The following is a 27,355-nucleotide window of genomic DNA, read 5'->3' as shown; positions in this document are numbered from 1 at the left end:
TTTGGAATAAGCAGTCACTTACAATTGCTTTCCTTTTTTGGGCCTCAACTCAAAGTCCTCAGACCATTGATTGATTGCAAAAACACTTGTCACCAAACTGCTTACCTTCCCAACAGCTGCCTCCTTCAGAGCATCACCAACAAACTGGAGCCTCCTGGACCAAACCCCCCCCAGACAGCTCTACCTCTTGTTCATTTAATTGAATGCAACATCCAGCGGCCGCCCTGGCTCTCGGCACATAGACATTCACTGCAGGTGTGGATGGCATGCGTCCAGCAATTACCTTCACACTGATTCATTCATATTACTACTTCAATAATAATAATGACAACAGTCAGAGCTGGGCTCCGTGCTTCTCACCATCCTGCTGTTTTAGCGGGAAGTCTGCTCTACTCTCCTGTCTGATACCTCGCTGAGCAGTAGAAATACACGTGTGCAGCAGCTGTCAATGTCTGGGGCATCCCCCGTTCACAAAATCAGATGTTATGTTGTCTTGGCAGCAAGATATATTCTGCGGTATTTCGTACTTGCCAATTTAACTTTGCTTGTCAGTAATAACCTCATCAAGAGGAATACAGTGAGCTGCCCCCCCCAGACCCAACACACACACTATGAACAGAAACCGACATAAAATAACACACCGCAACTTTCAGTTTCCCATCACTTTTAAAATTTAATAAGTGGAGGAGTCAGGTTTCCTGGAGTTACAGTACCATAGGAAATGAAGGGGTTTACAACTGTGAAAAGGCGTTTCATCGTCTTGTCTTCAGCATCGCTGACAAACTCTTGACCAGTCCCCCCCCCCCACCGTCCTGCTTCTTCGTCTGTTGACCAATTTTTAAAGAAGGTTTTCTAGGATTTCACTTTCATTTCAGAGGCAGAACACTTCTATTTTTTAAAAGATCTGTCGTGATACAATTATTTTCCAGTGGTCCCCCCTCTAATTTTAACGTCTTGCTAGATTTAAATTACATAATCTCAATCTCAATGAAGCGGAAAATGAAATCCAGGTGTCTTCCCAGCGGTCCACAGGCCTGCACAGGGTCCAGATATCAATGATATTAACGGTATCTGTGTTACTGAGGCAGGCTAGAGGTCCAAGGAGTTCCTGCTCATTTGCTCAATGAATGCTGGAAGGTACTCAGATCTGCTTGGAAGATCACACCTCCTCAGGACCCCACAAAACAAAACATACATGGAAGACAGAACAAAAGCTATACAGGCTGTCATGGATGGATACAAAATGTCACAACAACATAAAAGAGGTTACAGACAAAAGCATACAAGACCCATCCAGCTACCTTTTTACAATTGAAACTAGTGTATCTTCTGTCCCAGAAAACTATACATGTCCTGCCTGTGATTCCTAATGTATTGGTTCATTTCTAAAAAGCTGGGCCCAAACATTTAAAAACAACCGTATCCCTTCTACTGGAATACACAGATTTGTTATGCCCTAGTTTTACCTACCATTGAGTCAATCCTCAATGAACAACTTGCATCCCAGTAACCATTCCTTGAAGGTAAAATTCCCACTTAAATATTAGTTAACAGATCAAACGCCCACCTTCCCTTCCGTGTCTAACGTCTCTAGAGCAGAGAAACAGATAAATAAGCAGATACTGGTGACGTGTGCCAAGCGTACAAGCAGACAAGGTTGTGACTTGGCTAACTGACTACCCTTACATTAAAACAATTACCCATTAAGTAATGTTTAGAACAAAGTTTGAACTTAATACTGGCATTTGAAATAAAAAGGCATTCCCCCCCTCCTACAGTTTCTAAAATTACAAAATACTATATGGTGTGGATTACCGATGTCAAGTCAAGCGCAGCCTGGTGTTCAGCAAGATAACGTTCAGCCGAGAAGTTAGCTGTTAGATTCCAGTGCCGAGTCCCGTTTAACCAAATACTGCGTGTGAAGCACAGGTCCAGAGATCCATCAGAAAAGCGGCCCCAGGAGTCCAGTGCCTGAAGTTATATTCACATGTAGGTACAGAACCAGCTGAAAGAGATGCGTCAGTTCTTTTAAGTCTGCGTGTGTCGAGTCATGGCCCACTGCCTTGGGTTAAAAAGAGACACTTTGAAACAATTTTGAGTACATTTATCCCATTCCAAAATGACGGTGGCCTGGAGGTTCACTTTAAGCACACCTTCCTTGGTATAGGTTTAAACCCGAAAGAAGAATTCAGAGAGCGCTTCCTGTTGGCGTCTTTAATTGGACACATGTTTTAGCAGTGCAGAGTCTCAGCGGGCAATCTGAGGGGTATGGAGTAGCTGTGAGGAGTAGAAGCGTTACTGAGTCGGCTGCATCACAGGTTTGAGGGAATATCTGGTAACGAGGAGATATTTAATTAAGAACAGCCCATCTTTTCATCGTGAAGCGCAGACCCATACATTTAGTAAACACTGGAACATAAAATGCCTGAAAGCAGCGTCAGCAGGCTGGCAGCTCTGACACGCCTCTGCACCGTGCGAGTGTTCGTCTGCGCGCTCGATCTTCACAGACTGACTTCCACAAACTGGCCGCTTGCTCCCCCTCTTCTCTCCTTCCCTTCGCTCCTTCATCAGTGCTTTTCCTGAAAATCAAACAAATGTTATAGTTTATTTAAAAGCTTGTCTAAATAATTAGCCGTTTACACTTCCTGTACGTGCCATTAAATGCCATTCAAGCCACTATGGAATTCCTGTCTGGAGTCTGAAGTCTGAAGCTGTATTGTAAACTCTCCGCCCCAGGCGCTCCGCTCCACTCACCTCCTGTATGAAGGGCTTGTCCTGTTGGTGAATCCCATTGGCTGAGTTCGAGCCACCAAGAGCCTGGAAGACATTCATAGCAACAGCAGGACTCAGTCACAGGGGTGCGGGACCCCGGGGTGGACAATACCTGCTATACCTTCAGGATACGACACGCTTCTAATCGCAATAAAACCTCTACAAGAGCATTCAATTGCTCCTGAAAATGCAAATAACAATAGTTTATTCATAGTTATATTATTCTGAGAACAAGGTAACTAGTTCTGGATTCTGTTTTCCAGCCATGTGCAACTGATGCCCAATTTGGAATGAGCAAAACAACTGCTCTTTTCAGCCAGAGCCACTGGGCACATCTGATCAGCAGAAGGTTTTAACTCCACAGGCCTGAGCACAAACTAAACATCTCCTCCTGCTTTTGATGTGCATTGACTACGGGCCGATAAGGGCCGTAGTTGATAAGGGCCGCAAGTGTGTGAGATTGGGTCAGACAAGTGTCCGGTTACCTGGCTCTTCTCCGGCCAGGTGCGCATGGCCTCCACCAGCTTGTCCACCTGCTGGTTGTGCTCCAGCGCGTTCCTCAGCGCCTCCTCGGTGCTCAACAGCCGCCGCTGCAGCCGGCCGAGCTCCGTCTCAGAGACGGACGGGTCCATCATGGAATAGCGGCGGTGGTCTGGAGAGGACTTCTCCCGGTCCTGAGAGGGGTGAGGACACAGCGGAGAGGAGACACTTGAGTGAATCCCAACATTTCTGATTAACACCTACATTAAACCACTAAACTATCTCCCGTCTCCAGACCCCAGGGTGCCCTCCTATGAGTTCCTCACCAGCAGCAGCAGTTTCTCTCTCAGGCTCTTGATGTCGTCCTGCAGTTTCTGCTCCTTCACTCTCCACTCGGCTTTGTGCACCTCACGGCTCAGGTCCCGGTCCAGACCCGGGGAGTGCCGGGGCGACTCCAGCAACAGCACCCTCAGCTCATTAAGGCTCCTGGGACGGACAGACAGACAGACAGACAGAAATAAGTACATATGAGAATTTTATGTTCCAACAATGGAGGTCAGTGAAAAAACAAAGTGCCAGCAAACCACGCTGGACTGGGATTATCACCGTGTATCTTATTAAACACAAACTACATGACAGTGCGTCTGAATGAGTAATGCAATCCAGGAATCCTCGTCTCCTTCCTGAGAGAAAACGTGCTGAAGCAGGGGGGTATCAATCAGGACGCAGACCGACATCTCGGGCTGGAGCTTCAATCAGAGTAAGTGTCCTAACGACCTCAGCAGCTCTTAAACAAAGTGACCGAATCCGACGCACGGGTCAATAATGACTGAACTGCAGAACAGGAAGTGATGATTCCAGATTCTTCTGCACTTCGCTCAGTGGCAGAACGACGCTCATCTGTCAGTGCGATCCTGGCTTAAGGACGATCGGTCACCCGCTGTCCGTGTGAGGATTAGTGTTGTGTTAAAACCAGGGGCTTCGCCAGAGTAGATCCACAACACAGGGAATCAAACCGCTTATCAGTCTCATTCATAGTGCTGCCTATAAAACACTGGGGGAAACATTTCCATTAATGGCAACAAAGCCCTCCGTGTTTCAGCAGAGAAGGCCTTGATCTCTCACCTCTCCTTTCTCAGCAGCTCCTGGCTAATGAGCACCAGCTGCCCAGAGGCATCATGGGACTTCCTGGCCACCGTCTCCAGCTCAGCCTCCACGCGCTGTTTTTCCCGGAGGAGAGCGTCAGTCTTCTTCTCCGCAGAACGACACTTACTCTCCAGCCCTGAGGAGGAGGAGGAGGAGGACAGGAGCAAGTGATACAGACGCCCGGTACCTGCAGTACTGTGCCACACAAGCCCTGAACAGCCCTGCTCCTTCATCGCTAAATAAGCTATATATCTAAATGATACCGTCTCCTCCCAAGACCATGACTGGGAGCTGTTGACCTCTCTGTAAACTCTGACCCGACCAGAACATTGAAATGCATCATATTTGCATGAAACTACCTCAGTGTGTGGTACCCTGAACAGAAGCTGCTCTGTTTAAAGTGGGTTTCAGGCCCACTGTTGTCTGGATCCTCTGACAGAGAACAGATTTCACGAGGTTCAAAATAACCAACTAGGGAGCACAGAAACGCCAGGACAGGCAGGGAGGTTACCAGCCACTTGGGATTTGAGCGCGTCGACCTGCGAGGAGAGGGAGGACACTTCCTTCTCCCTTTTCGTGAGCTTCTCCAGGGCTTCTGCAACATAAAACACAGAGAAGGAGATGACACCACAGCCTTTGGCAATTTTAGAGCTGGTCTGCCCAGTCAAACACACTGAAGAGCAGCTTTACCTTCCATGTTCTGTTTCAACTTGATCTTCTCTTCCAAGATGTCATTGTTCTCTATCATCTGAAAGAAAACAGGACCGCTGGTGAGGTTTCAGTGCTTCTAACTCCTAAAGCTCAAGCTTAAACAACCCCTCAATGATCAAGTCTCCTCGGGGTCATGATCCTGATTTCTTTTCTGATGGGACACTGGTGTAAATAATAACTATTTTATACTTACAAATAATAAAGGACTCTTATGTTAAATAAAAAATCACATCTTTCTCAATTTTCTTGACCTGAAGATGTTTTCTAAGCTCTAATGTTAGATTCTCGCCTTTAAACAGGATTTAAATTGACCGTCATTTGAGGAGGCTCTTGTGAAATTGCCCCATTTCTACCACAGAAGAGGGACGGCTCTGTCTGGCCCTGGCTTACGTTTGCATCCTGCGGCGTGTGGTCGGCCTCCATGGCCTGGAGCCGGTTCTCAGCCACCCTCAGCCTCTCCTGCAGCGTCCGGACCTCCTTCCTGCTCTGCAGCTCGGCTTTCTGCAGGGCCTCGTAGTCCACGATCTTCTTCTCCGCCAGGGAGACCTGCTCCTTCAGGAGGCCTATGGCCTGGGTCTGCTCCTTGTACTCGCCGTGCAGCTTCTCCAGGTCGAGGAGCCGCAGCTCGGCCTTCTGCAGCTTGTCTGTGGCCTCCTTCAGCTCCACCGCATGCTGCCCAGCCTTGGCCTCCACCTGCCTCTTCCAGTTCTCGTTGCTCTCCTCCAGCTCATCACGTGCCTCCTGCAGCCGGGCCCAGTTCTCTTCCTTCTCCTTGGCCAGCACGGCCATCTCAATGTCATGCTTGGCTTTGAGGTTCTCCAGCTCCAGCTGCTGCTCCATCTTCAGGCTCTCCAGGGATGTCCGGAGCTCCAGGGCCTCCTTGTGCGGCCCGCCCGTGCTGTCCGAGGTTAGTGAGACCTTCAGGTCCTCCAGGGAGCGCTGATGGTCCGTCACCAAGCTGTCCAGCTTGGACTTCCAGTTGTCCATCATCTCCATGTTCTCCCGTGTCGCATGCTGCAGCTTCTTGCGGAGGTCAGCAATCTCCTGGGCCTGTTTCTCAGATGTGGCCCTCAGCCGCTCGCTCTCCTGCCGGCTGGCGCTCAGAGCCGCCTCGTACCGCTCCTTCATCTGGCTGCTCTCCTTGTGTCGCTCGCGGTCGGCCGCCAGCAGCTGCTCGCGCAGGAGGAAGGCCTCGGTGTGCAGGCCGGGCCCCGGGTCCCCCGTCTCGCCTGGGTTGGGGCTCCGCAGTCTCTGCTGCAGCTCTTCGATCTCGGCCCGGCGCAGCGTCAGCTCCTCCTCCAGCTGCAGGATGCGGCTCTTCTCCTCCACCGTGGTTTGCTGTGAAAGAAGGGAAGACCCCTTACAGACAGGAAAGGGAGCAACACGGCTTCTTTTAAAAGCTTGGCAGCTTTTTACAGATGATATAGAACTAAAGAAACCAGATTGACGCTAAAATATACAGTGTTCATAATTCATATCACTCGAGATGCAAATTTAAACCACACATGCACATGATTTTTCTCCTAAATGGAAAACCTAGGAGACAATGTGTTAGAAACAAATGCAACCCTGAAAGGATGTGAAACACAAGCAAGCCAGTTGTGAAGCCGAAGTCCTACAAGCAGCCAGCCAGCCAGCCAGGCGCGGGGCATCGCAGCGTCTGCCTCCACAGCCAGAACACAAGCATCTGAGCAAACAGCAGAGCAGCGCCATCACACCATTCAGCATGAAATGAAACTGCACTCGTCTTTAAAGCCGGGTAAAAGACTCGATGCAATAGAGCTGTTAACAGAGCATCTACAGTGACCTGCTTCTGCAATAACATCAGCCACCCCTGAGCTCAAATATAACTCGGGCTCTTGCTAGGGCACCAGTGGGTCCTCAGTGCTTTAGAGGCGCAGCAGTGCGGCTACAAATTAGGCAGAAATAGGAAAAGGGAGAAAGAAAATGGCTACAACACATTATCGGTGCTTTTCTCAGAGCTACAGACAGTGTTATGTTTAAGCTGAACTTGATTAGCTCGGGTCCTGCAGGCGTCCAGGCCGTGACAACGGCAGAGCACGAGAGGCCTCCCCTACAGTTCTGCTTCGTATCGAGACAATTGATCTCAACTGCGGTCGGGGAGCGGCTCGGATCCAAACACACTGCGCTGGGGATGGAGGACTGGCTGGAGCTCAGCGCTCTTTCAGCTCTCACCACAAGAAGGGACTTTGGTAATTAAGCTCTGTAGGTCTGTGTAGCCAACAGTCAATGATGCGAACCAGATCTTCACAGCTTGGCCACTTAAATGAACTTCCCTTCACTACCAACACAATGGCCCCCAGACAGACCTGCTCTCCAGCACTGCAGCTCCCAGGACCAACACACGACCATGGGAATAGTTATTACAAGGGAGAAACACAGGTAACGGAGGAAAGAAGAGAAGTCAGAGAGAGAGAGAGAGAGAGAGAGAGAGAGAGAGAGAGCTCCTTCAGGCGATGTCTCGCTAGAATAAGTTTTAGCCCGTCACTAACGCCAACACCACCAAACTCACTTCACTGGCAGCTGTGTGAGGGAGCTCGTTAATCTGAATCGAGACATTTTAAACTGCACTTGATTGCATGTAAAGCATGAACTAAATGAAGCATGAAGTGATTTCAGCCTTGGATGAGGGGAGAGACACCCTGCCATCAGGCGGTCTGGGGCTGCAGGCTGGAGACGGTGGATTGGAGGCAGGCCAGGCGCAAGCACGGACACTGTGCACGGAGACCCATCCCCCCCGAGACACAACCCGGCCGGCAGGGCCACGTGCCGCAGTGGGTTACCCTCTTCTCCTCTAACTCTTTCTGCAGCTTTTCCGCTTTCGACTTTTCGAACTGCAGACTCTGCTCGAGCTGCCGAATACGGGCATGCTCCAACTTCGTCTGAGTCTGAGGACAGAGAGAGAGAGAGAGAAGGAGATGGGGGCGGAGGGAGAAGGGAGGAAGAAAAGAGAGCAAAGAGGCACACAAAGACAGGTAGGAGGAGAATCAGGTCAGAGAGTGAGCGGGCAGCTGGAGTTCGGAAGCCCTGTTGAACAGAGAACAATAATTTGATATCTGGATGCAGCTTTCATATCAGTAGAAGACGACCTGGACGCCCCAGTGCCACCTCCCTGACAAGAACGATGCTGCTCCCTGTGACATGTCTTCATCAGCCTCATTCCTTTAATCCCCTTGAGCGCTAGCAGGTGTGGTGTAGCAGAGGGAGGCTCTGGGAGGCTGGTATTAGATGCTGCAGCTGTAGCTGCAGCTCCAGTGATGTGTTCATATGAACAACAGATACACAGGGATGGGCAGGTCTCTGCTGGGCTCTGTTTAGTGTGTGAACTGTGTTCATTGTGAACAGAAAGGGAACTTCATCAGCTAAACAACCTGCACTCTTCTGCTTGGATTGGTGATAAGCGATATAAAATGCTCAGCCTGTGAAACCCTCACAACGGGCCGCTTGCTTCCTTCTGCGAAGCTCATCTGTGCTGCCCTCTGTCTGGCTGTAAGGGGAGCTGATCTGGTCAGGGCAGCACAGTGAACAGTGCAGCCCAGAGCAACGTCATCAGCCCAGGACAGACGGAGTTAAAGTACCTCCAGATCTCCCTTTGTGATGGACTCCTCTTCCACACGGAACTGCAGGTCCTCCACCTTCCTGCAGGAAGACAAGATTACCACCAGGTGTCAGCAAAGATCAAATGAGCACAGGGCAACCATTGTTTTACACCCAACAGTTTCCAATCCTGCAGGTCTGTATGACATTTACATAGAGTCCCCCAGTGTCCCATAGTGTCGTCCCCCAATAGTGTCCCACAGCGTCCTGCCCCAATAGTGTCCCACAGTGTTTTGTCAGAGAGGGAAAGCCTGCAGGGCTGTGACTGCGATGGCAGTGTGGAGAAATTATTCACAGCAATTTATTGATAAAGCAGAAACAAAGCCAAGGACGATGCCCTTCAATTTCACACATAATAAAGATGTATCGAGAGTTCTCTCATGCAGTAGTTTTTACTCTGTGGGGATGTTAGCCCCTGAAGCACCTCCTGCAGGCCCCCCAGCTCCGGCTCCTCAGAGGAGGGGAAATGACGCACATTCACAGACATGTCCATCGGCTTCCTGCCGTGCGTGTGTTGTGACAAACATGCACACATACCTGATACATACAGTCAACAGGACACACGTGATTTCTTAAGACACTGCACGAGCAGAGAGAGGACTCCTGTCTCTTACCTCTTCTCCTCCTCCAGCTGGTTGGCGAGCTCCAGCTTGTCCTTCTGGGCGCTGGCCAGCAGGGTGCGCACTTGCTGCAGGCTGGCTTCAGTCTCCGCAGCGTACTGTGAGGGCCGAGCGGAAACCTCACGTTAGGAGGATCGATTGTGGGGGGAGAAGCACGCAGAAACGGCACAGCTCTCCAAGAAGGTGTTCAGCCACAAGCAGAGAAAGAAAGCGTGGCAGCAGAAGACTCCGGAAGCGTGCACCACCATTTTAACACTCGTGTGACAAATAAGAAACCAGAACAGCAGCCATCGCTACACAACACAGCACCCATCTCCCCCCCATACCTGCTCGTGCTGGGACTTCAGGACGCTCAGCTCCTTCTCCACCTCGCAGATGTGGCTGGTGGCCTTGGCGACCTCCGCCCTCTCTAGGTCCCTCTCGGCCAGCAGCTGCTCGATGTGCTGCTGCTTCTCCTTCAGCGCCTCTTGCAGGGCAGTCGTGCCCGAGATCTTGCGGGCGTAGCGGGAGGACGTCTCAGTCAGCTGCCAACACAGGGACACGGGGTCAGCCTGGGAGGCCGCTCCTGCGTGGGACCCCCTTCTCTGTGCAGCCACACAGCGCACCGAGCCCCCCTCTGTGCGATGTGGCACCGCACAGGCACCGCAGACCCCAACATCAAGGAGCGGAGAAATCATTCAGTTAACAAATGAATAAACAGATTTATTCCCAGCCTGTGTACAGAGACCCCCCCCACCCACGCACACGCACCAGGCCACTGCGGCTCGGCCGGCCGCCCACGGACGAGGCCACGGAGCTGACGGAGCTGATGGAGGAGCTGCTGGGGCTGTGGGCCAGCGAGGAGACGCCCATGGCCATGCGCTTGCTCTTCTTGGCCTTGGCCGGGCTGGTGGAGGGGAAGCCAATGCGGATCACCTTGTGGATGGGGGCGAACAGGCCGAACTTCGGGGGGCACTGGAAGTACCTGGGGGGGTGAGAGATGCAGTGAGAACGCGTAACACAGGTGTCTGCGAGAAGCTCCTGCCACAACGGTCCCCACCGAGCCCGAGCACAGATACTGGACGGGAAACACGGCTGCAAAACGTATAATGTTTCCCAAGTATGATAAATAGTAATCAATAAAGGTGTATGTAAATCAATGAACAGTTATGTGATGCACTGGGACAGCCATGGCTGGTCTGATACCCACAGCTGGAACAATAAAAGAACATGATGAAGTTCCTATTTTCCACACAGTGCTTCCTGCCCAGACGCACCAGACCATAATCGCTGATGTGAACAGTGGCTCTGATCATCGTTTACTCAGCCAGGGGATATGAATGCTTGTTAGAGCCGTTTTAAACGTCAAATCAGCAGAAAAGAAACAGACTGACAGCAATTCTGCCGTCTCGTACAGCAACTGAAGGAAAACAGTCAGAGGGGAATCTCAGGGGCCGCAGACTCTAAACAAACCGACTGCCGTTTAATCCGAGTTAAATCTGGCTTTTCTACTGGCTAACGTGTCACCATTGCACTATGACATTCTTTTACTTCAATGTGGTTCTGGGGCGAATAGGTTCAAAAGAGACGAGCCAGAGGATTCCTTATCGGACACGAGCGCCACATCACGCCGTGCTTCCTGAGGGGACTTGAGGCCAGACGCACGCGGTACCTGGTCCCGGCCACAGCGCCGTCGTTCTTGCCCAGCGGCTCGTCCAGCTCCACTCCGCACCACTCTCCCTTGGCAAAGTCCGTCTCGCCGACGTAGCGCACCACGCCGGTCTTCGTCCCACCGACCTGCAGGGAGACGCACAACAGTCACAGACCTCTTGGAAAACCAGCCGCACGTCCCTGCAATGACACCGCTGCTGGAAACAAGTTATTTCTGCGACAAGACACAACCGGCACCTCGTGGTTAAAAGTGTGTGTTGCTTTACAATCCTTTACCAGGATTACAGGAGCTGCCACTAATTGAACATTAATATAAACCCATTGAAACACCGGTAAGACTGTCAGTGAACTGGTGACTGAGCCGAGACTGAAAAAAAACAGTACAGATTGTAAATGTGGTTCAGTGGAAATGCCGACATGGCCTACATTCACAGGATTTAGACAGGAAAGGAGGTCAGCGCCGACTCGGCTCCTCAGACCAGAGCGACGCTGATTCAGTGAAAAACAGGCGACAGCGCAGAGTCCGTGTACGACGCACTCAGGTTATTCAACACCGAGAGATCAGAGGGTCTGGATGCTGAGGGATCTTCTCCTCAATCCAATGCGTTCAACAAAAGCACACGATCTCACATCTGCACCTTCGCAGGGGGTATGAGCTGAACTATTAGGAAGTATGGATTTGAACATGCATGTGTTGAGATGATAGGGGACACATGATCAGTGTGGAGCACAATATCGGTTAATTCAGTGCTAACGAGTTCGGCAGGTTCGTCTGAAACATCGTTAAGGATATATTTCTTACAAATTCGAGGTGATTTACAGAGCACTTGTCAATTCTAAGGCATGAAATCCAGTCAATTTGCATTCTGCACTTTTATCAGGCGTTTTTCCAGTTTAATTTGCCCTGGGTTTAGTAGTTTCAGAGGAAAACAATGAAATCCCACTGGAGAACAGGAATCTGAGAAATTTGCAGTTTGTCAAAACGAAGAAAAGGAAGTGCTGCACAAGCCTGTTTCTCACAGGGATGCAGTTTTAAAGCCTTGACTTTGGGCACATCCCTGAACTGCAAAAAAAACACAGCAAAAATTGTGACTCAGCAGAAACACTAGTGAGGCAGCTTCCCCCGACTGAAGGAGACTGCAGCACTGAGGGAATAAAGGTCACTAAAGGACAGCAGCTCTCTCCTTCTCTCTCTCCCTCTATAAACAGCGTCACCAGCACTGATAAACACTGTGCAAACATCATCCCAGGGGCTCAATGACATCATCCCAGCGACACTGTGATGATGTCACTGGGCCCAGACCAGACATTTCCAAAGGGGGGGGTTGATTTGGAAATATAAAGGAAGGGGTTGGGGGGCAGTAAAGAGAAACACGTCATAAGAGAAAGCTGCAGAAGTGGACCGAGAGCCTTCCAGCTGCGCTCCTCCGCACCGGGGTTTTACAGGCCCCTGCTCCGGCTCTCAACTTGGGACAGGAGCCTGGTAGACTTCACAGCCAGAGAGGCGATATATATCGCTTATAATGAGGTTAGAACTGGGTGTAGTGGAGCGGTCACTGCAGCAAACGTGCGACAGACCATCAGATACCACCAGAATAGTCACAGACACCCTTCCGCAGTCCTGAGAAATCCCTCAAAAACTTTATTGGAACAAGCCGACGTGTTAGTGGATGAATGCAAGGTATTAAAAACTACGGAAATAAGCTTGTACAGCAGCGCACGGGTATTAAGACATTACAGGTTAGCAAACGCGGAGGATTGTAAAGCCATGTAACATCTGGTGACGAGAGATTTCTATAATCCCTGGATTCTTGCTGTCTTTTCTTCTATGGTTCTAGTTTCCGAAGACATTACTGCAGAAGCGTTCCTCACAGACTGTACATCTGCTGACACACAGCGCCTCTCCCAACACAGGCGTCATTGTTCAGCCACAGCGATTCTTAAATACTGTTGTCATGAAATATACATCGTTATACATATGAAACAGAGCCTCAAATGACTAGATTACACCTGACACTTTACAGTCAGGGACAGAACAGATCTGCCCGACAGAGCGGACTTATCTACTGTGAGCCGCCGAGCTGAGAGCCGTCCCGGTAAGGAATGAGGCGCTGGTGACAGGACGGCTGAACAGGGCAATAAAAAACTACAAATGTAATAAAAACAGGTGAATCGCTGCAATCAGTATATATGCTAATTAACTCCTCCTCCCCCCTTTTGATCAAGAGTTTCCACTTTGTGCGGTGATATGTAGTCGGTGGGGGGGGCAGGCTGTATATAAATCGCAGTCCCTGACACTTAATTCTGCCGACTGCTCTTCAGAGTGATTGAGGAGACTCAGCAAAGCCCGAAACAATCACAGAAGAGCAGTGCAGGATAGATCTTCCTCCCCCCGCTGCGACTCGGTCACGGCATCGACAAAAACACAGCGCAGGAGCTCTCAGCACACCGAAGCGTCCCTGCTGCTCGATCGCTCACCTCACTAAACCACGAGAGGATGACGTAAACAATAAATGACGAATGTGGTGCAGGATGGCCAAAACACATCATAAAGGGAACCAGAAATGTCACATGGGACCAATAAGGATCAGATGGGAGCATAGAGTGCCATTCATGACCAAAGGAAGCCATGCAGGACCACCAAGGACCATATGCGGTTACAATATTTGTATATGGGAGCAGAGATTAGAGTAACAGCAGCAGATATTACAGAAAAGACCTGATCGCGGCTTCACGGTGAGTCACTGTCCGAAGATCGGTGCAACACAACAACTGTGGGAGGAGCCACCGACTGTCTAAACCTAATCAGGATGATAATAACGAGGTTCTTGAAAGAGACGCACAGACAGCGACTGCCGAGTTCTGTCAGACCGCAGACACGAGCAACACCTCGGGTCAGAGCGCAGCGAGTGCAGATGACTTTGGGTCGTCATTGAGAGAGTAAAAACACCGTCTGGGAAATGAGATACTCTGGACACTAGAGAATAATCTTCCGTGGCCCTGGCTGACATAGTAGAATAGTTTCAATGACTTTCTACGTCGGGTTTCTGATTTGGGATGACTCTTTACTACGTGTGTAAATACAGAAACGTTTTAAATGCTTTAACAACGTACACAACATCACAAAATACATCATAATGTATTGTAAAATCATATGGTGATATGGTGGAACGACCTGCCCACCGAAGTCAAAACAGCCGAGTCCTTGACCTCATTCCGGCGCTACTCAAGACGCATCTTTTCCGACAGTACTAATATTAGTCCTTTTATCCCCGCTAGAAAGCACTTCACAGTTTTTATTTACTTCTTGCGTTCTTGATTGTTTTACTCCTTGCTCCCTTTCCCGTAGCCCTTGACTGTGACCCTACATCTTAACAGCACTTAGCTTTTACTGTCCAGGATGTAGGACCTCACTTACTGTACTTGCCTGTGTCAATTGTAAATTGGAATTTGTAAAATGTATTAAATTTTGAATTGCTATGTTTTAGTTAGATTGAACTTGTAATGATTGATGCCTTTTACTTCACTGTATTTTTGCACTTTGTTTTGCACTTATGTTGTAAGTTGCCCTGGATAAGGGCGTCTGCCAAGAAATAAAAATAATAATAGTAATAATAATAATCATAATTACTGTTAAACCCCTTCGACCATCACAAAATGAACAAACGGTTCGAACGTCCAGAGGATTAACAGATTATATTGTCTTTGCTAAAACACAGCAGGCTCGGCCCTCATATTGTCGCCAAGAGCCGGATTAATAAGACTAACGATGGAACGGGTTCAGTCCGGCAGAGGCGGACAGATGTGTCAGTAAATCAGCTGACTGAAGGGCTCGGTGTGCCGAGATAGAGGTGAGTACACGCACACGCACTTCTATAAACATATGCTTCACATGGATGTATATTAGACATGGTTTTCGTACATACAATAGTTATGGGATAAAATCAATCCTAACACAAGATTTTTTTCAAAATACTGTATATATTCCATATATTGGAGAAGATAAACTATACTGCAAGACATGTTGTGTAAAAAAAACACACCTACAATACTAGTTTAAACTAAAAACATCTCAAAATCTGTCTATTTATTGCACACTAGTGTTTCTACACTTGAATATACTACCTAATATCTCAATTAGGACCAGAACCAGAACCTGGCCCACAGCGCTCTCGTTTGGGCTGCAGAGCCGCGGTGGCTGTGTAGGAGACAAACGCATCATTCTGCTTCGTTCTCAGAGACCTGGACTGCGGGCGATCGTCACTGAGGAAGCTTCAGTACGAGTTCATCGGTGGTCTGGACTCTCATCCCGCCTGATGGGTCGTATTGATTAAACACTGTGTAGGGCTTTTACAGGGGGGGTGATGGATGGGATGGAGGGATGCAAAGCCAGTGCAGTGAGGATAAACGGATAACTGATCTCACCAGCCCAGCACCGAGCTGAACTGGTCTTCCCAACGCATGGACTCAGAGTGAAGCTGGCAGTTCACCTCCGTGTCTAACAACTGATCACGGTGGTGGTCAATGTCAATCCACACGGTTGCGAGATGTTGAGAAACGCGTCTTGGACTCTGTTGGCTTGAGCTGCCGGCGCATGTCTCATATTAGAGACAAAATGCCTTTAAAACATCATCAGTGCAGCAAACATTAGGGCTAATATCGGGCTTATAAGGGTAGGTTTCTGCCCGTGCTTAGACCCTTGAACCAAACCAAGCAGCTGCAGAGGAAATGGGTCTCCTGTGACTCTTATAACACGAAGGAATGCAAACTCTGGTCACTGGGAGCCACACGGTTTTCTGTCTTTTGATGTAACTTAACACCTAATAAATTGCTGACCGAATACTAATATAGCGATCTCCTCCGGTCTGACACAGACGAGGGTATCAATCATTCTTAAGAAACTCCCTGGGCTGCAGTTGGCCACCGCTAGCTCAGTTTACAGACTCACCAGCACGCGGTCTCCCACCCGCAGGTCCTTGTCTCCACCCTTCTTGACCGAGCCGCTGTCGGACATGTTGGAGCCCGACTCGTTGCCGGTCTTCATGGAGCTGTTGAGCACGCTCTCGCGCAGCGGCACCACCACGCGCTGGGCCGAGGGGGCGCCGGAGCTCCCGTGCAGCGAGAGGTTCTGGGTGGTGAGCGACTCGGACGAGTGGGCGTCGCTACCATCACCGTGTGGCTGCCGGCTGAGCTTGGAGGGCCGGGTGAAGATGCCCTGCAGAGGCTGGCACTCGAAGTAGCGCACACCGCCCACGGAGCCATCGTTCTTCCCCACCAGCTCGTTCAGGACCACGCCGGCCCACTGTCCGGGCGCGAACTGCGTCTCCCCCAGGTAGTGGATGCAGCCAGGCTTCACCCCGTTCACCCACACCCGCTCACCCACCACGAAGTCACCCAGGACGTCATCGCCCACCTCGTGGACCTTGGAGCTCGCCTTGTCCGACCCACTGCCCGGCGCCGGAGGGGTCTGCTTGTGAGGGGAGCCTACAGAGAGAGAGAGAGAGAGAGAGAGAGAGAGAGAGAGAGAAAGAAAGAGAGAGAGAGAGAACGGGTTACAGTGGTGCTGGGGTTGCTTCCAGGATTAGAGAAATATAAAAATTATCTTTTGGTTTGTGTCTCTCCACCAGCCCTACTAGCAAACCCTGCATCTACCCCACATCTACCCCCTCCCCAGCTTGGCCAGGCTGCCTTCTGTCCGCCCAGCTTGGTTGTGCCGATGCCAGCCCAGCTCTGCCGTGTCTCGATGGGCAATCATTCCTGGGGCAGATGTGGGTAAGGCAGCTGGGGGAGGGGGCTCCTAGGGGCACAGACTCAGTTTTATGCCCCAGTTAGTCTAAGGGAACACGCGAGAGGTCGAGAGAACACAAGTGTGCATTTCCTTACATGATGACAGGGTCCGTTTCTGTGGATGTGTAGTGCCAAGTGTTGTGAGTGAGTTCATTACAACTTTCAGCTTGCCCATCGTGCACAACATATTGCTCATCTCCACTCAGGGAACTAATTCTATGAGCTATTATACAGTGAGGGAAAAAAGTATTTGATCTCCTGCTGATTTTGTACGTTTGCCCACTGACAAAGAAATGATCAGTCTATAATTTTAATGGTAGGTGTATTTTAACAGTGAGAGACAGAATAACAACACAAAAATCCAGAAAAACGCATTTCAAAAAAGTTATAAATTGATTTGCATTTTAATGAGGGAAATAAGTATTTGACCCCTTCGACTTAGTACTTGGTGGCAAAACCCTTAGTTGGCCACCAGGTTTGCACACATCTCGGGAGGGATTTTGTCCCACTCCTCTTTGCAGATCCTCTCCAAGTCATTAAGGTTTCGAGGCTGACATTTGGCAACTCGAACCTTCAGCTCCCTCCACAGATTTTCTATGGGATTAAGGTCTGGAGACTGGCTAGGCCACTCCAGGACCTTAATGTGCTTCTTCTTGAGCCACTCCTTTGTTGCCTTGGCTGTGTGTTTTGGGTCATTGTCATGCTGGAATACCCATCCATGACCCATTTTCAATGCCCTGGCTGAGGGAAGGAGGTTCTCACCCAAGATTTGACGGTACATGGCCCCGTCCATCGTCCCTTTGATGCGGTGCAGTTGTCCTGTCCCCTTAGCAGAAAAACACCCCCAAAGCATAATGTTTCCACCTCCATGTTTGACGGTGGGGATGGTGTTCTTGGGGTCATTCCTCCTCCTCCAAACACGGCGAGTTGAGTTGATGCCAAAGAGCTCGATTTTGGTCTCATCTGACCACAACACTTTCACCCAGTTCTCCTCTGAATCATTCAGATGTTCATTGGCAAACTTCAGACAGGCCTTGGCGATGGTCTTGTAGCCCATTCCAGCCTTGTGTAGGTCTACAATCTTGTCCCTGACATCCTTGGACAGCTCTTTGGTCTTGGCCATGGTGGAGAGTTTGGAATCCTTTTAAGAGAGTCCTCCTAATCTCAGCTCGTTACCTGTGTAAAAGACACCTGAGAGCCAGAAATCTTGCTGATTGATAGGGGATCAAATACTTATTTCCCTCGTTAACATGCAAATCAATTTATAACTTTTTTGAAATGAGTTTTCCTGTTTTTTGTTGTTGTTATTCTGTCTCTGACTGTTAAAATACACCCACCATTAAAATTATAGACTGATCATTTCTTTGTCAGTGGGCAAACGTACAAAATCAGCAGGGGATCAAATACTTTTTTCCCTCACTGTAGCTATTCTGAATGGTGGGAAATACTCTGGGATTACTCTGGGATATGACTATCCTCATTTTTATGGCAATATCAAGGTAATAATTACTAAGGTGACAGAATATCTATAATTGAAAACAGTAAGATTAACTACATGAATGTACAATAATTAGCAATGCAGTTTTTACCATCATTGTCCAAGTGTGAGTTACAGAAATCCAGTGTTCAGTGCTCAGTGCTCAGCGTTCAGTTTTAGCAGCATGTTCTTTCACACCTATTTCTCATATTTCAAAATATCACTGCCCTGGTCACAAAAGCAAAGTTTGTGGGGAATAATAGCCATTTTCCATACTTTTGAGGCATAAGCAATTAGGAAATAACACTTACTACCCAGGAACAAAAATTGTGTTACATAGTATCATGCATTGCTAAAATATACATTTTAACCTCTAAACTAACACACAGCCAAGGTCACTCAGACGCAACAGAGCCCTCCCCAGTGGCAACATGCCCCCCCGTGGTATGCAGGAAGCTCAGTGTTTCAGAACAGGCCCGGAGTTATTGCCGTGGGAAGTATCAGCTAATAAAACAAACAGCACAACTTCCTGTGGGAAATGTGTGAGTTCAGCTCCGCACAATAGCCCACCAGGGCACTTTGCTGATTCGGGGAGTGTAACAGGAGGCGGCTTCCCAGCAATAGTGTTCTGTGTAACCATAACCTGCCGCCACAACCAGCCAGACATCTCCTAAGTGCTCGAATGTGCTGCATCAAGACACTCTGCACCAACACAAACGCGCAGAACAGAGAAAAAAGATGAGAACAGAGCCCAAGCTGTGTTAAATGCGTTTTAGCTCATTCCTGAAGAGGCGACATTTTTGTGAAGTCATGCATGCCATCGCAGGGGTGTGGGGGGGCTCCGGTTCGGCCTGTGTGAACTCGGCAAATTGTGGCTCTGGTCCAGACTGAAGAGGCCCTGCGCTCGGCCCTGCGTTCGGCTCTGCGCTCGGCTCGGCTCTGTGCTCGGCACTGCGCGGTGAATACTGGCGCAGTGTTCTCCCGGGTGAGGTTGCCATGGAGATGGAGGACTAGGGCAAGAACAAAAAGGCTCTGCAGGGAGAACAACACAGGCCTGTTCTCCGAGTCCCGGCCGCCCCCACCCCCGTGGCAGAGCACAGAGCCACTGAACTCACTCCTCACCAGCAGAGCCCCCGAACTCACTCCTCACCAGCACAGAGCCGCCGAACTCACTCCTCACCAGCACAGAGCCCCTGAACCAACTCCTCACCAGCACAGAGCCGCCGAACTCACTCCTCACCAGCACAGAGCCGCCAAACTCACTCCTCACCAGCACAGAGCCGCCAAACTCACTCCTCACCAGCACAGAGCTGCCAAACTCACTCCTCACCAGCACAGAGCCCCTGAACCAACTCCTCACCAGCACAGAGCCGCCGAACTCACTCCTCACCAGCACAGAGCCGCCAAACTCACTCCTCACCAGCACAGAGCCATGTCCCCGGCAGCCCTGTGCACACACTCTCACTGAGGAGAGCGCCGGGTCTGCAGACCTGGACAGACTCACAGAATGAGGGGGTGACTAATGACACAGCCGCAGGGCCTGAACAAGACTGAGGCCCTAACCCAGCCCACCTACTGCAGCTGTTTCTCCACCACATCACCCCATATCCCACAACACAGTGTGTGCACAGGGTGTGTGACGCCCTGCAGGGTGTCGAACAGGCGTATCTGGATTGAAAAGCTCGGACTCTGTAGTCGCCGGGCTGTGGGCCACTACTCTGCTTCAAGCTCGGTCGCAGTGGATTCTCCGAGGCGTGAGGCTCGTTGTTGGGGATTTAAGCACCACTTTTTCTTTGTCGTAGTTTGTACGTGTGGTCAGGGTCACGTCTGGTCACTTTCAAATCCAGAAATTCGGTTGTATCTCAGTTAGCGCTAATTGCTGCTAATCAATCCTTTCACCCTCCCACACGTCTCCCAGGTTCCCCGCACTGCAGCAGTGAGAATTCTCCTTACACACCTGCGTAATGAGAGCCAGGTGTGTTCACGGACACTTTTCCGTGACGTTGCAGGGGCACCATGGCCACAGGCGAGGCGAATCACATCCCGCGAGGCGTCACGGGTATTAATTGTATTTGCATTCAAAATATATCTATGTTTTTTTTCAGGTATTGAAAACCGTCTGCGAGAGAATTCCTGAATCCCTGCTCTACAGACTTCCAAGAAATACTTTGCTGTTCATTCAGCTTTGAATTACACTAAGCTGTGATGGTTTGCAAGAAATGAGAAACCTTGAGTGAAAAACTCCATGAATGATCAATATTGAAATGTGAGAATAAACGTTATTGCTGTCATAGTGGTGGCTGGAGCAAATTAATCACAGGCCTTAGCTCTGACCTTTCATGGAACACAACCTGCGGCTTTGGCGAGGGTTTCCATTAGGCTTGTACGATGATATCGGCACAACATCGGTATCTGCCGATAAAAACTTAAGAAGTTCATTATCGGCATCGGCAGATATGAACATTTCTGCCGATGTGCCTGGCCAATAAGGTGACACACTAACTATGCGCGCGTGATGACGCTAAATGTGTATTATGAGCACCAGCAACAAGCTTCAGCATGTCAGCTGTGTGGAAGTATTTTGAAGTATCTGAAACAGATAACAAAATTGCCATTTGCAATGCTTGTAAAGCACCAGTGATGCGAGGAGGGGTAAAATCACACTCCTTTAACACTACCAATTTAATTATGCATCTTAAGAGCTGTCATCCTGAACACCACGAAGAGTTTCTGAAAAGTAGGCAAGAAAAAACGGCGCCAGCGAAGACCTGTCAGCAGCCTCTAGTTTGCTCGTGCAGCATGCAAATACCTGTGTGCGCGCAGCTCAAGTGTTGACAGCGAACAGTTGTTTAGTGTTGCCTCTCATGTGATAGACAAAAAGAGAAATCAAATAGACTGTGAAAAAGCAGAGATGCTCATTTTTGTGCAGAAAAACCTACCTCTGCAATTTAAAAAATAGCTATAGACCAGCCTACCAGTATGCTGACGTTTTTGTCAGCCTCGTTAATTGCACTCAAAAGGATGGCAAGCACTAAAATTCAAGTTTATTAAATCTTTTGTTTTGTGCACTAGAGAGCTCACACTTTGTCTGTCACCGGGTTGTTACAGTGCTGTTTGTGGCTCACAGAAAAGGCATATGGAGCTTGGTTTTATGTTTTTACAGTTTTAAGTAGAACCAATAGGTCTACTAGTCTACAAGTTTTTTTTCAGCCTCGTTCATTATACTTTAAAGTTGTAGGTCTACAGGACCACAGCTGCTTTTATTTTGTGCACTTGAGAACAAATGTGTTTTTCTGTACTATGTCAACTACTTTGTCAAAATTGTCTCAGGGAAGCATCATATCAACCTGTTCAAGTAGGATGAGATTTAAATTTTTATTAGAAAATTTTACTTTAAATGTGGCATATTTTACATCTAGTCCAAGTGTAAATTATTTCCTTATTTTTCATGAGTGAATGTCTACATTTTGTAGAAGGATACATTTAGGGTAGAATCAAAGGAAATGTTTTATGTTGTAGATACAGACAAGTAACCCATCACAATAAGAGGAATAGGTTAATTCTAGTAAATTAAAAAAGAGTGTATATAACGGTATCGGCAATCGACCAAAAATAAGTTTGAAAATATCGGCATATCGAATATCGGCAAAAATCCAATATCATGCATCCCTAGTTTCCATTTGATATCAGGATTAATCTTAATTGAGGACGCCCTGAAAGACATCATCATAATGTCTAGAAAGGCAACAATCGCTGAAAACGTTGCTCTAGCAAACAGAGAACATCCCTCTACAGCTCATATAACACGGGCCAAGACCAGGGAAAGTCAGACCTGGAGAACTAACCCCTAATCGTGACTATTTTTCCGAGTGATGAGGCCTAGTGATGTTAATCCCTGCAGGCCTCCACAGACAATAACCGCTGCCGGACGTTCTTCAGGTCAAGAACAGTAAATCTAAAACAAGTCAAAGAGGTCGGTCTTTTCAAATTGTAAACAGGAAATACAACATCAAGGCCTTTTATAGAACCGAAACCTTCAAACTACACAGAAGAATGCGAATCCTGAAGCTCCCGATTCCTTCAACGTGGCACGCTGTGAACCGGGGTTTGGTCTATTATGTTTAGCGATGGTATGAAATCAGTTCTAAATGAAGTGCACCTCTTCTTTAAGGGCCGGCCCACATATCTATTGTCCTATTTAGAAACACTGAAGGCCAAAGCTGCTGCAACTACCCGTGCACAATCTCTGCGGGGAAACCTGGGAGAGCAGAGCACCTTCTGTGCAGCTCGACAAACACACACCTAACCTTTACATTAAACAAACAGTGACTCATGACTTGCATCTAATATACACACTTTCTGCAATCATGAAGATTAAGAGCTTGAGCTTCAGTGCGTCATGGAGAACCAGTCACCCAGCTCATTAAAAGTGATTTTGTGGTAGAGTAAGTCAATAATTGTACACAACTTCCAGTGAGCTAGCGACCCTCTCCCCTCTTCATGTCAATAACAGGTATTTAAGTCAAGGCTGTCAATCCCCGCGTCTGGATTAAACGGACGGATCGCTCACTCTCTTTCTGCGCCGCCGCTCCAGATGACGACCCGGCCGACGAGCGCCCCGCCGGGTTGGAGTGCTTCGGTCCCCGGCCAGGGATCTTCAGTCCGCTTGGCTTAAGCATAACGATCACGGTGTCTGGGAGCCTGTGCTAAGAAAATCCCCTGCTTCTGGAGGCTTCGTCAGTGCGTCAGGCCTCAGAGCTCTGGGCGCTCACTCCCATGGTCACCTGTGGAAGCAAAGGAACATTAACATCCCAAAACATCTCTTGAATAGTATCAGCTGAGAGTTAGATATTGATTGTCAACACTTCATATTCACAATTGCAAATGATCCTTTGTATATGATTTAGAAACTGAAGTTTTGAAACACAACGCGCCGCCTGCACTTTATTGAATCGGTTCTGTATGTTCTACAGGATCTCATTGCTGTCAGAACATCATTCCAGGAGAAACATTCAGTCAATGACCAATTAAATCACAAACCAGGTGCTAAAAGCTTCCCGGAAATGTCTGTTACAAAGCGGTAACTGCAGCACTTTGCTAAGGAAGATACAAAAAACAGGCGCAGCAACACCGCAACAATCAGGCGCCCAGGCTGAGCCACTTCCCCGGGCTGCAGGGATAAAGCGTCGTTTTGGAAGAGCTCAGCCAGGCCAGGACTTTAGCCAGACAACATCTGCAATCTTTTTACCAGTTGACAAAGAGGATCTGACAAAAGAGCTGAATTTCACAGCGAAACGTAACTGCACTGTTTTGTTTTACCACATTTTTAGGGAGAATTCATCTACTGTGGAATATTCTGAGATGAAAATGCAGCCTTAGAGAATAAGAGCGGCTGTTTTGCCAGCAGTGCACTGTCAAGCATAATTACTCCTGGCACGATCGTCCGGTGGAGATCTGGAGCCAGTCTCGTCCAGGAGAACCTCATCAGATAACTAGTTTATAGTACGCGCAGCAGGGATAACATTTAGCAGCACATGTCTCTCTGAGGAGGGTGGTTCTGGACAGTGCTGGGGCAGAAAGATCCTGAAGCACGGGCAGAACATCTGTGTGTCAGTGTGTCAATTCTATGGTTTGAAACCGATAATGTACAGCCTAGTGTCAGTAAGCAGTTACGACCCGAGAGCCTATTTGTTGTGCGCTTAATTTGGGGCTGGATTCCCAGCCTCTGTGTGGTTTTATCCAGCTGTTATGGGTGCAACAGGATTACAAAAACAGAAAGAAATCCATTAGAAAAGGTCAATAACCCATCCATTTTAGAGCGTTACAGAGAGGGCATTTTGAATAGTCGGGCCTGGACGCTGTGATGCTGAAATAAGGGCGTGTGTTCCCGGCTGAGCTAATTGTACAGTACAGACGACAGTAATGGCACAGCAGGCTGACAGCTCTGTAGCGATGCAGTCTCCTGACACGGACCTCTCCCACAGACAAATGCATGCACTTTGTGTTTACAACTTTTCCAGGATTGCATCAGATGCTTTTCCTGCTTCTTGGTTTTAAATCTATAGTCTCTACTTTAAAAAGAATATGCAATTCCTGCTTTAAACAGACATGTCTGGGAAAGGATGCCTAAATGCACATACTTAATTGATCAATGTATAAAGGGGTAGTGAAGGGCAAACTGATTGGTCTTCCTAAACATACAGGTTCATCCATTTCTTCCTAAATCTAAGCTGAAGCCCTCAACAGATACAACAAACCCCGAGTTACAATTTGGAACGGTTGCATCTATTGCACTATATAGATATCAATCCATCCACAAATATGCTCTCATGAAGATTAAGACATCGTCAGAAGCATCTTTTGGAAGAAAAACACTCTATGAAACAATGTACTGAGTGTGTGCGCGTGCGGACTTCATGTCCGTTTATATTCCAGTCCACAACGGCAGGGTTGTCTCCGGTCAACAGTGCGACTCATCTTTCCCACTATGACAACTCCTGCCTGCTGCACTGTCCTTCACGAGATCCCCGCAGGCGTCTCATCACAATCCGTTAAGATGTAAATTCAAAAACCACCTGAAGCAACTTCACAAACCGCGGCAGAACAAAGAAACAACTACAGCAGAGGATGCCCCCCTGTTGTGTGTAAGGTTGCTAGTAGTTTACAAAATCCAAGAACTATAATTACTTCTTCAAGACTTCTTAATATAATAAGTATCTGTATCCTAATTATGTTAAGCCATTTCACCAACTCCTCTGATTGTTTAGTGTTGGGATGTAAATCTGCGATAAACTCTGTGGCAGCTTGTTGTAAAGGGCCCTACTATACCAATACAAACGGATTGATAGACAGATTGATTGATCTCTAGCACTGATCTTGCAGGGCTACAGGGTCTTCTGAGTTTCATTCCAGCTAAACTCTCACTTTTACAATTATTTTAAACAATTATCGCCTTAATTGGACAACATAAACATGACCTTAAGTCATATTTAATCCTGTGCTAAGTGTCTCCTGCCATGATCAAATCTCCACACCAAAGGGAAACTGCACCAGCCTGGCTATAGTCCTGCACAGTAACTCAAGAACAATGGAGAGCCAGCATCACCACAGCCATTGCATGGGGTTTTCCTCAGCAATCGGCAATGTGCTGTCTCCCGTCCCCTGCACACCCCTGTCCACTGCACACCTCTGCCCTCTCCCGTCCACTGCACACCCCTGTCCACTGCCCTCTCCTGTCCCCCTGCACACCCCTGCCCACTGCCCTATCCCGTCCACTGCACACCTCTGCCCTCTCCCGTCCACTGCACACCCCTGTCCACTGCCCTATCCCGTCCACTGCACACCTCTGCCCTCTCCTGTCCACTGCACACCCCTGTCCACTGCCCTATCCCGTCCACTGCACACCTCTGCCCTCTCCCGTCCACTGCACACCCCTGTCCACTGCACACCTCTGCCCTCTCCCGTCCACTGCACACCCCTGTCCACTGCCCTCTCCCGTCCACTGCACACCCCTGTCCACTGCCCTATCCCGTCCACTGCACACCTCTGCCCTATCCTGTCCACTGCACACCTCTGCCCTCTCCCGTCCACTGCACACCCCTGTCCACTGCCCTCTCCCATCCACTGCACACCCCTGTCCACTGCCCTATCCCGTCCACTGCACACCTCTGCCCTATCCCGTCCACTGCACACCCCTGTCCACTGCCCTATCCCGTCCACTGCACACCTCTGCCCTCTCCCGTCCACTGCACACCCCTGTCCACTGCCCTATCCCGTCCAATGCACACCCCTGTCCACTGCCCTCTCCCGTCCACTGCACACCCCTGTCCACTGCACACCTCTGCCCTCTCCCGTCCACTGCACACCCCTGCCCTCTCCTGTCCCCTGCACACCCCTCTCTTATAGATGCACATGGTTCTGTCTAACAAGCCAAACACAAACGATGGCGGAAGGTGTGTTGTATTCATATCGTTTTTGAAAAGCATTTTTGAACAAAAGCTAGAAGCCGTGTGTTCATGAAAAATAACGCACCACACTGAACACGGGCGGGTTAACAGGCACGTTTTTATGGTCATTCATTTTGGGGACACTGCGTCCTCCGTTTTGGTAACCAGTGAATGGGTTTAAAATACACGCATCGGTCCCACATCGCACCTTGCAGATAAAGAAAGCACGGCGTCGCAGTGACAGCCGTCCGAGGCAGCGGGACCAGCGTGCGGTCCAAAGCGCTTCTTTCTCCGGCCCCGCAGACGCACAGAGCGGCGCTTTGTCAGGCAGCAGCCCGGCGGCTCTCCCTGCGCTCCCATTGTGTGGCTCCTCATGGGCAGCGGCAATGGCAGCGCCGTGCACCCGAGCCGGACAAAACCCACCGAGCAGCCTTACCTCCAAACAGCCGGACACCGGGGAAACGCAGGAAAAGCCCCGGCTGTGCGGGTCCAGGGATGCGGGGCGATGCGAGCGGACGGAGCCGGCGCTGCGAGCTGATGAGCGGGGGGCGGCCACTCCCTGCGCCGCCGGAGATGCGGAATATGGATGCCGGGCTACTGGAGGGCAGCGGGGGGCGGGATGCGATCCGCAGCGGCACCCAGACAGCTCATGTCGCAGGGGACGGACCGGGCGGTGCGGGGCGGTGCGGGGCGGCGGTGCGGGGCGGCGGTGCGGGTCGGACTCGCTGCTGCTCGGCTGCTCTGACTCCCTCACGGCGGCGCGCCCTCGGACACGGAGCCGAGCGGGTGTGTGGACGCGCCTGCCGCGGGAGTGCGCCGCTCCTGTGGGGGGGGGCTACTCTCATTCTCTCTCTCTGTCATCCGGCCTCGTTTCTTTCTTTTTCCTCCCTCTCTCCGTTTGCCGGTGTCCCCAGGCGATGCTCGAGCGAGACAAAAGCCCGTATAGAGACAGAGATATTTATTCAGAGGGACTTAGATAATATTCAGTTGTGGCTGACACCTGGCAGATGAAATTCAATGTGGAAGTGCAAGGTATTACATGCAGGTAACAAAAATGTCCACTATAATTACACTATGGGAGGAACAGAACTAGATGAAGTAACGCATGAGAAAGACCTAGGAGTCTATGTGGACTCCTCACTTTCTCC

At 49.4% G+C, this 27,355-nt stretch overlaps 1 protein-coding gene across 4 annotated transcripts; it reads right to left on the bottom strand.

The window, feature by feature from the left end:
- Nucleotides 1-653: 653 nt before the first annotated feature.
- Nucleotides 654-26,960, bottom strand: clip2 (CAP-GLY domain containing linker protein 2). 4 transcript variants are annotated; one of them, XM_066695304.1, is made up of 17 exons: nt 26,644-26,960; nt 22,832-23,045; nt 15,946-16,481; nt 10,999-11,123; nt 10,098-10,311; nt 9,674-9,871; nt 9,342-9,445; nt 8,709-8,769; nt 7,914-8,018; nt 5,500-6,447; nt 5,089-5,146; nt 4,910-4,993; nt 4,378-4,534; nt 3,579-3,738; nt 3,258-3,446; nt 2,755-2,817; nt 654-2,579 (listed from the first exon to the last, which is right to left on the bottom strand). In XM_066695304.1, exons 2-17 carry the CDS (start codon nt 22,938-22,940, stop codon nt 2,568-2,570), a joined length of 3,123 nt encoding a protein of 1,040 aa, XP_066551401.1. In that variant the 5' UTR covers nt 22,941-23,045; nt 26,644-26,960; the 3' UTR covers nt 654-2,567. The 4 variants fall into 4 exon arrangements, with proteins under 4 accessions (XP_066551401.1, XP_066551402.1, XP_066551403.1 ...); XM_066695305.1 differs by lacking the exon at nt 2,755-2,817; XM_066695306.1 differs by lacking the exon at nt 7,914-8,018 and having other exon boundaries at nt 5,500-6,468; nt 26,644-26,959.
- Nucleotides 26,961-27,355: the final 395 nt, after the last annotated feature.

This window comes from Amia ocellicauda, chromosome 22, assembly GCF_036373705.1.
Source record: "Amia ocellicauda isolate fAmiCal2 chromosome 22, fAmiCal2.hap1, whole genome shotgun sequence".
NCBI classification, from domain to species: domain Eukaryota; kingdom Metazoa; phylum Chordata; class Actinopteri; order Amiiformes; family Amiidae; genus Amia; species Amia ocellicauda.
The sequence above is the reverse complement of the archived record's forward strand: the minus strand, read 5'-3'. Positions and strand labels throughout refer to the sequence as shown.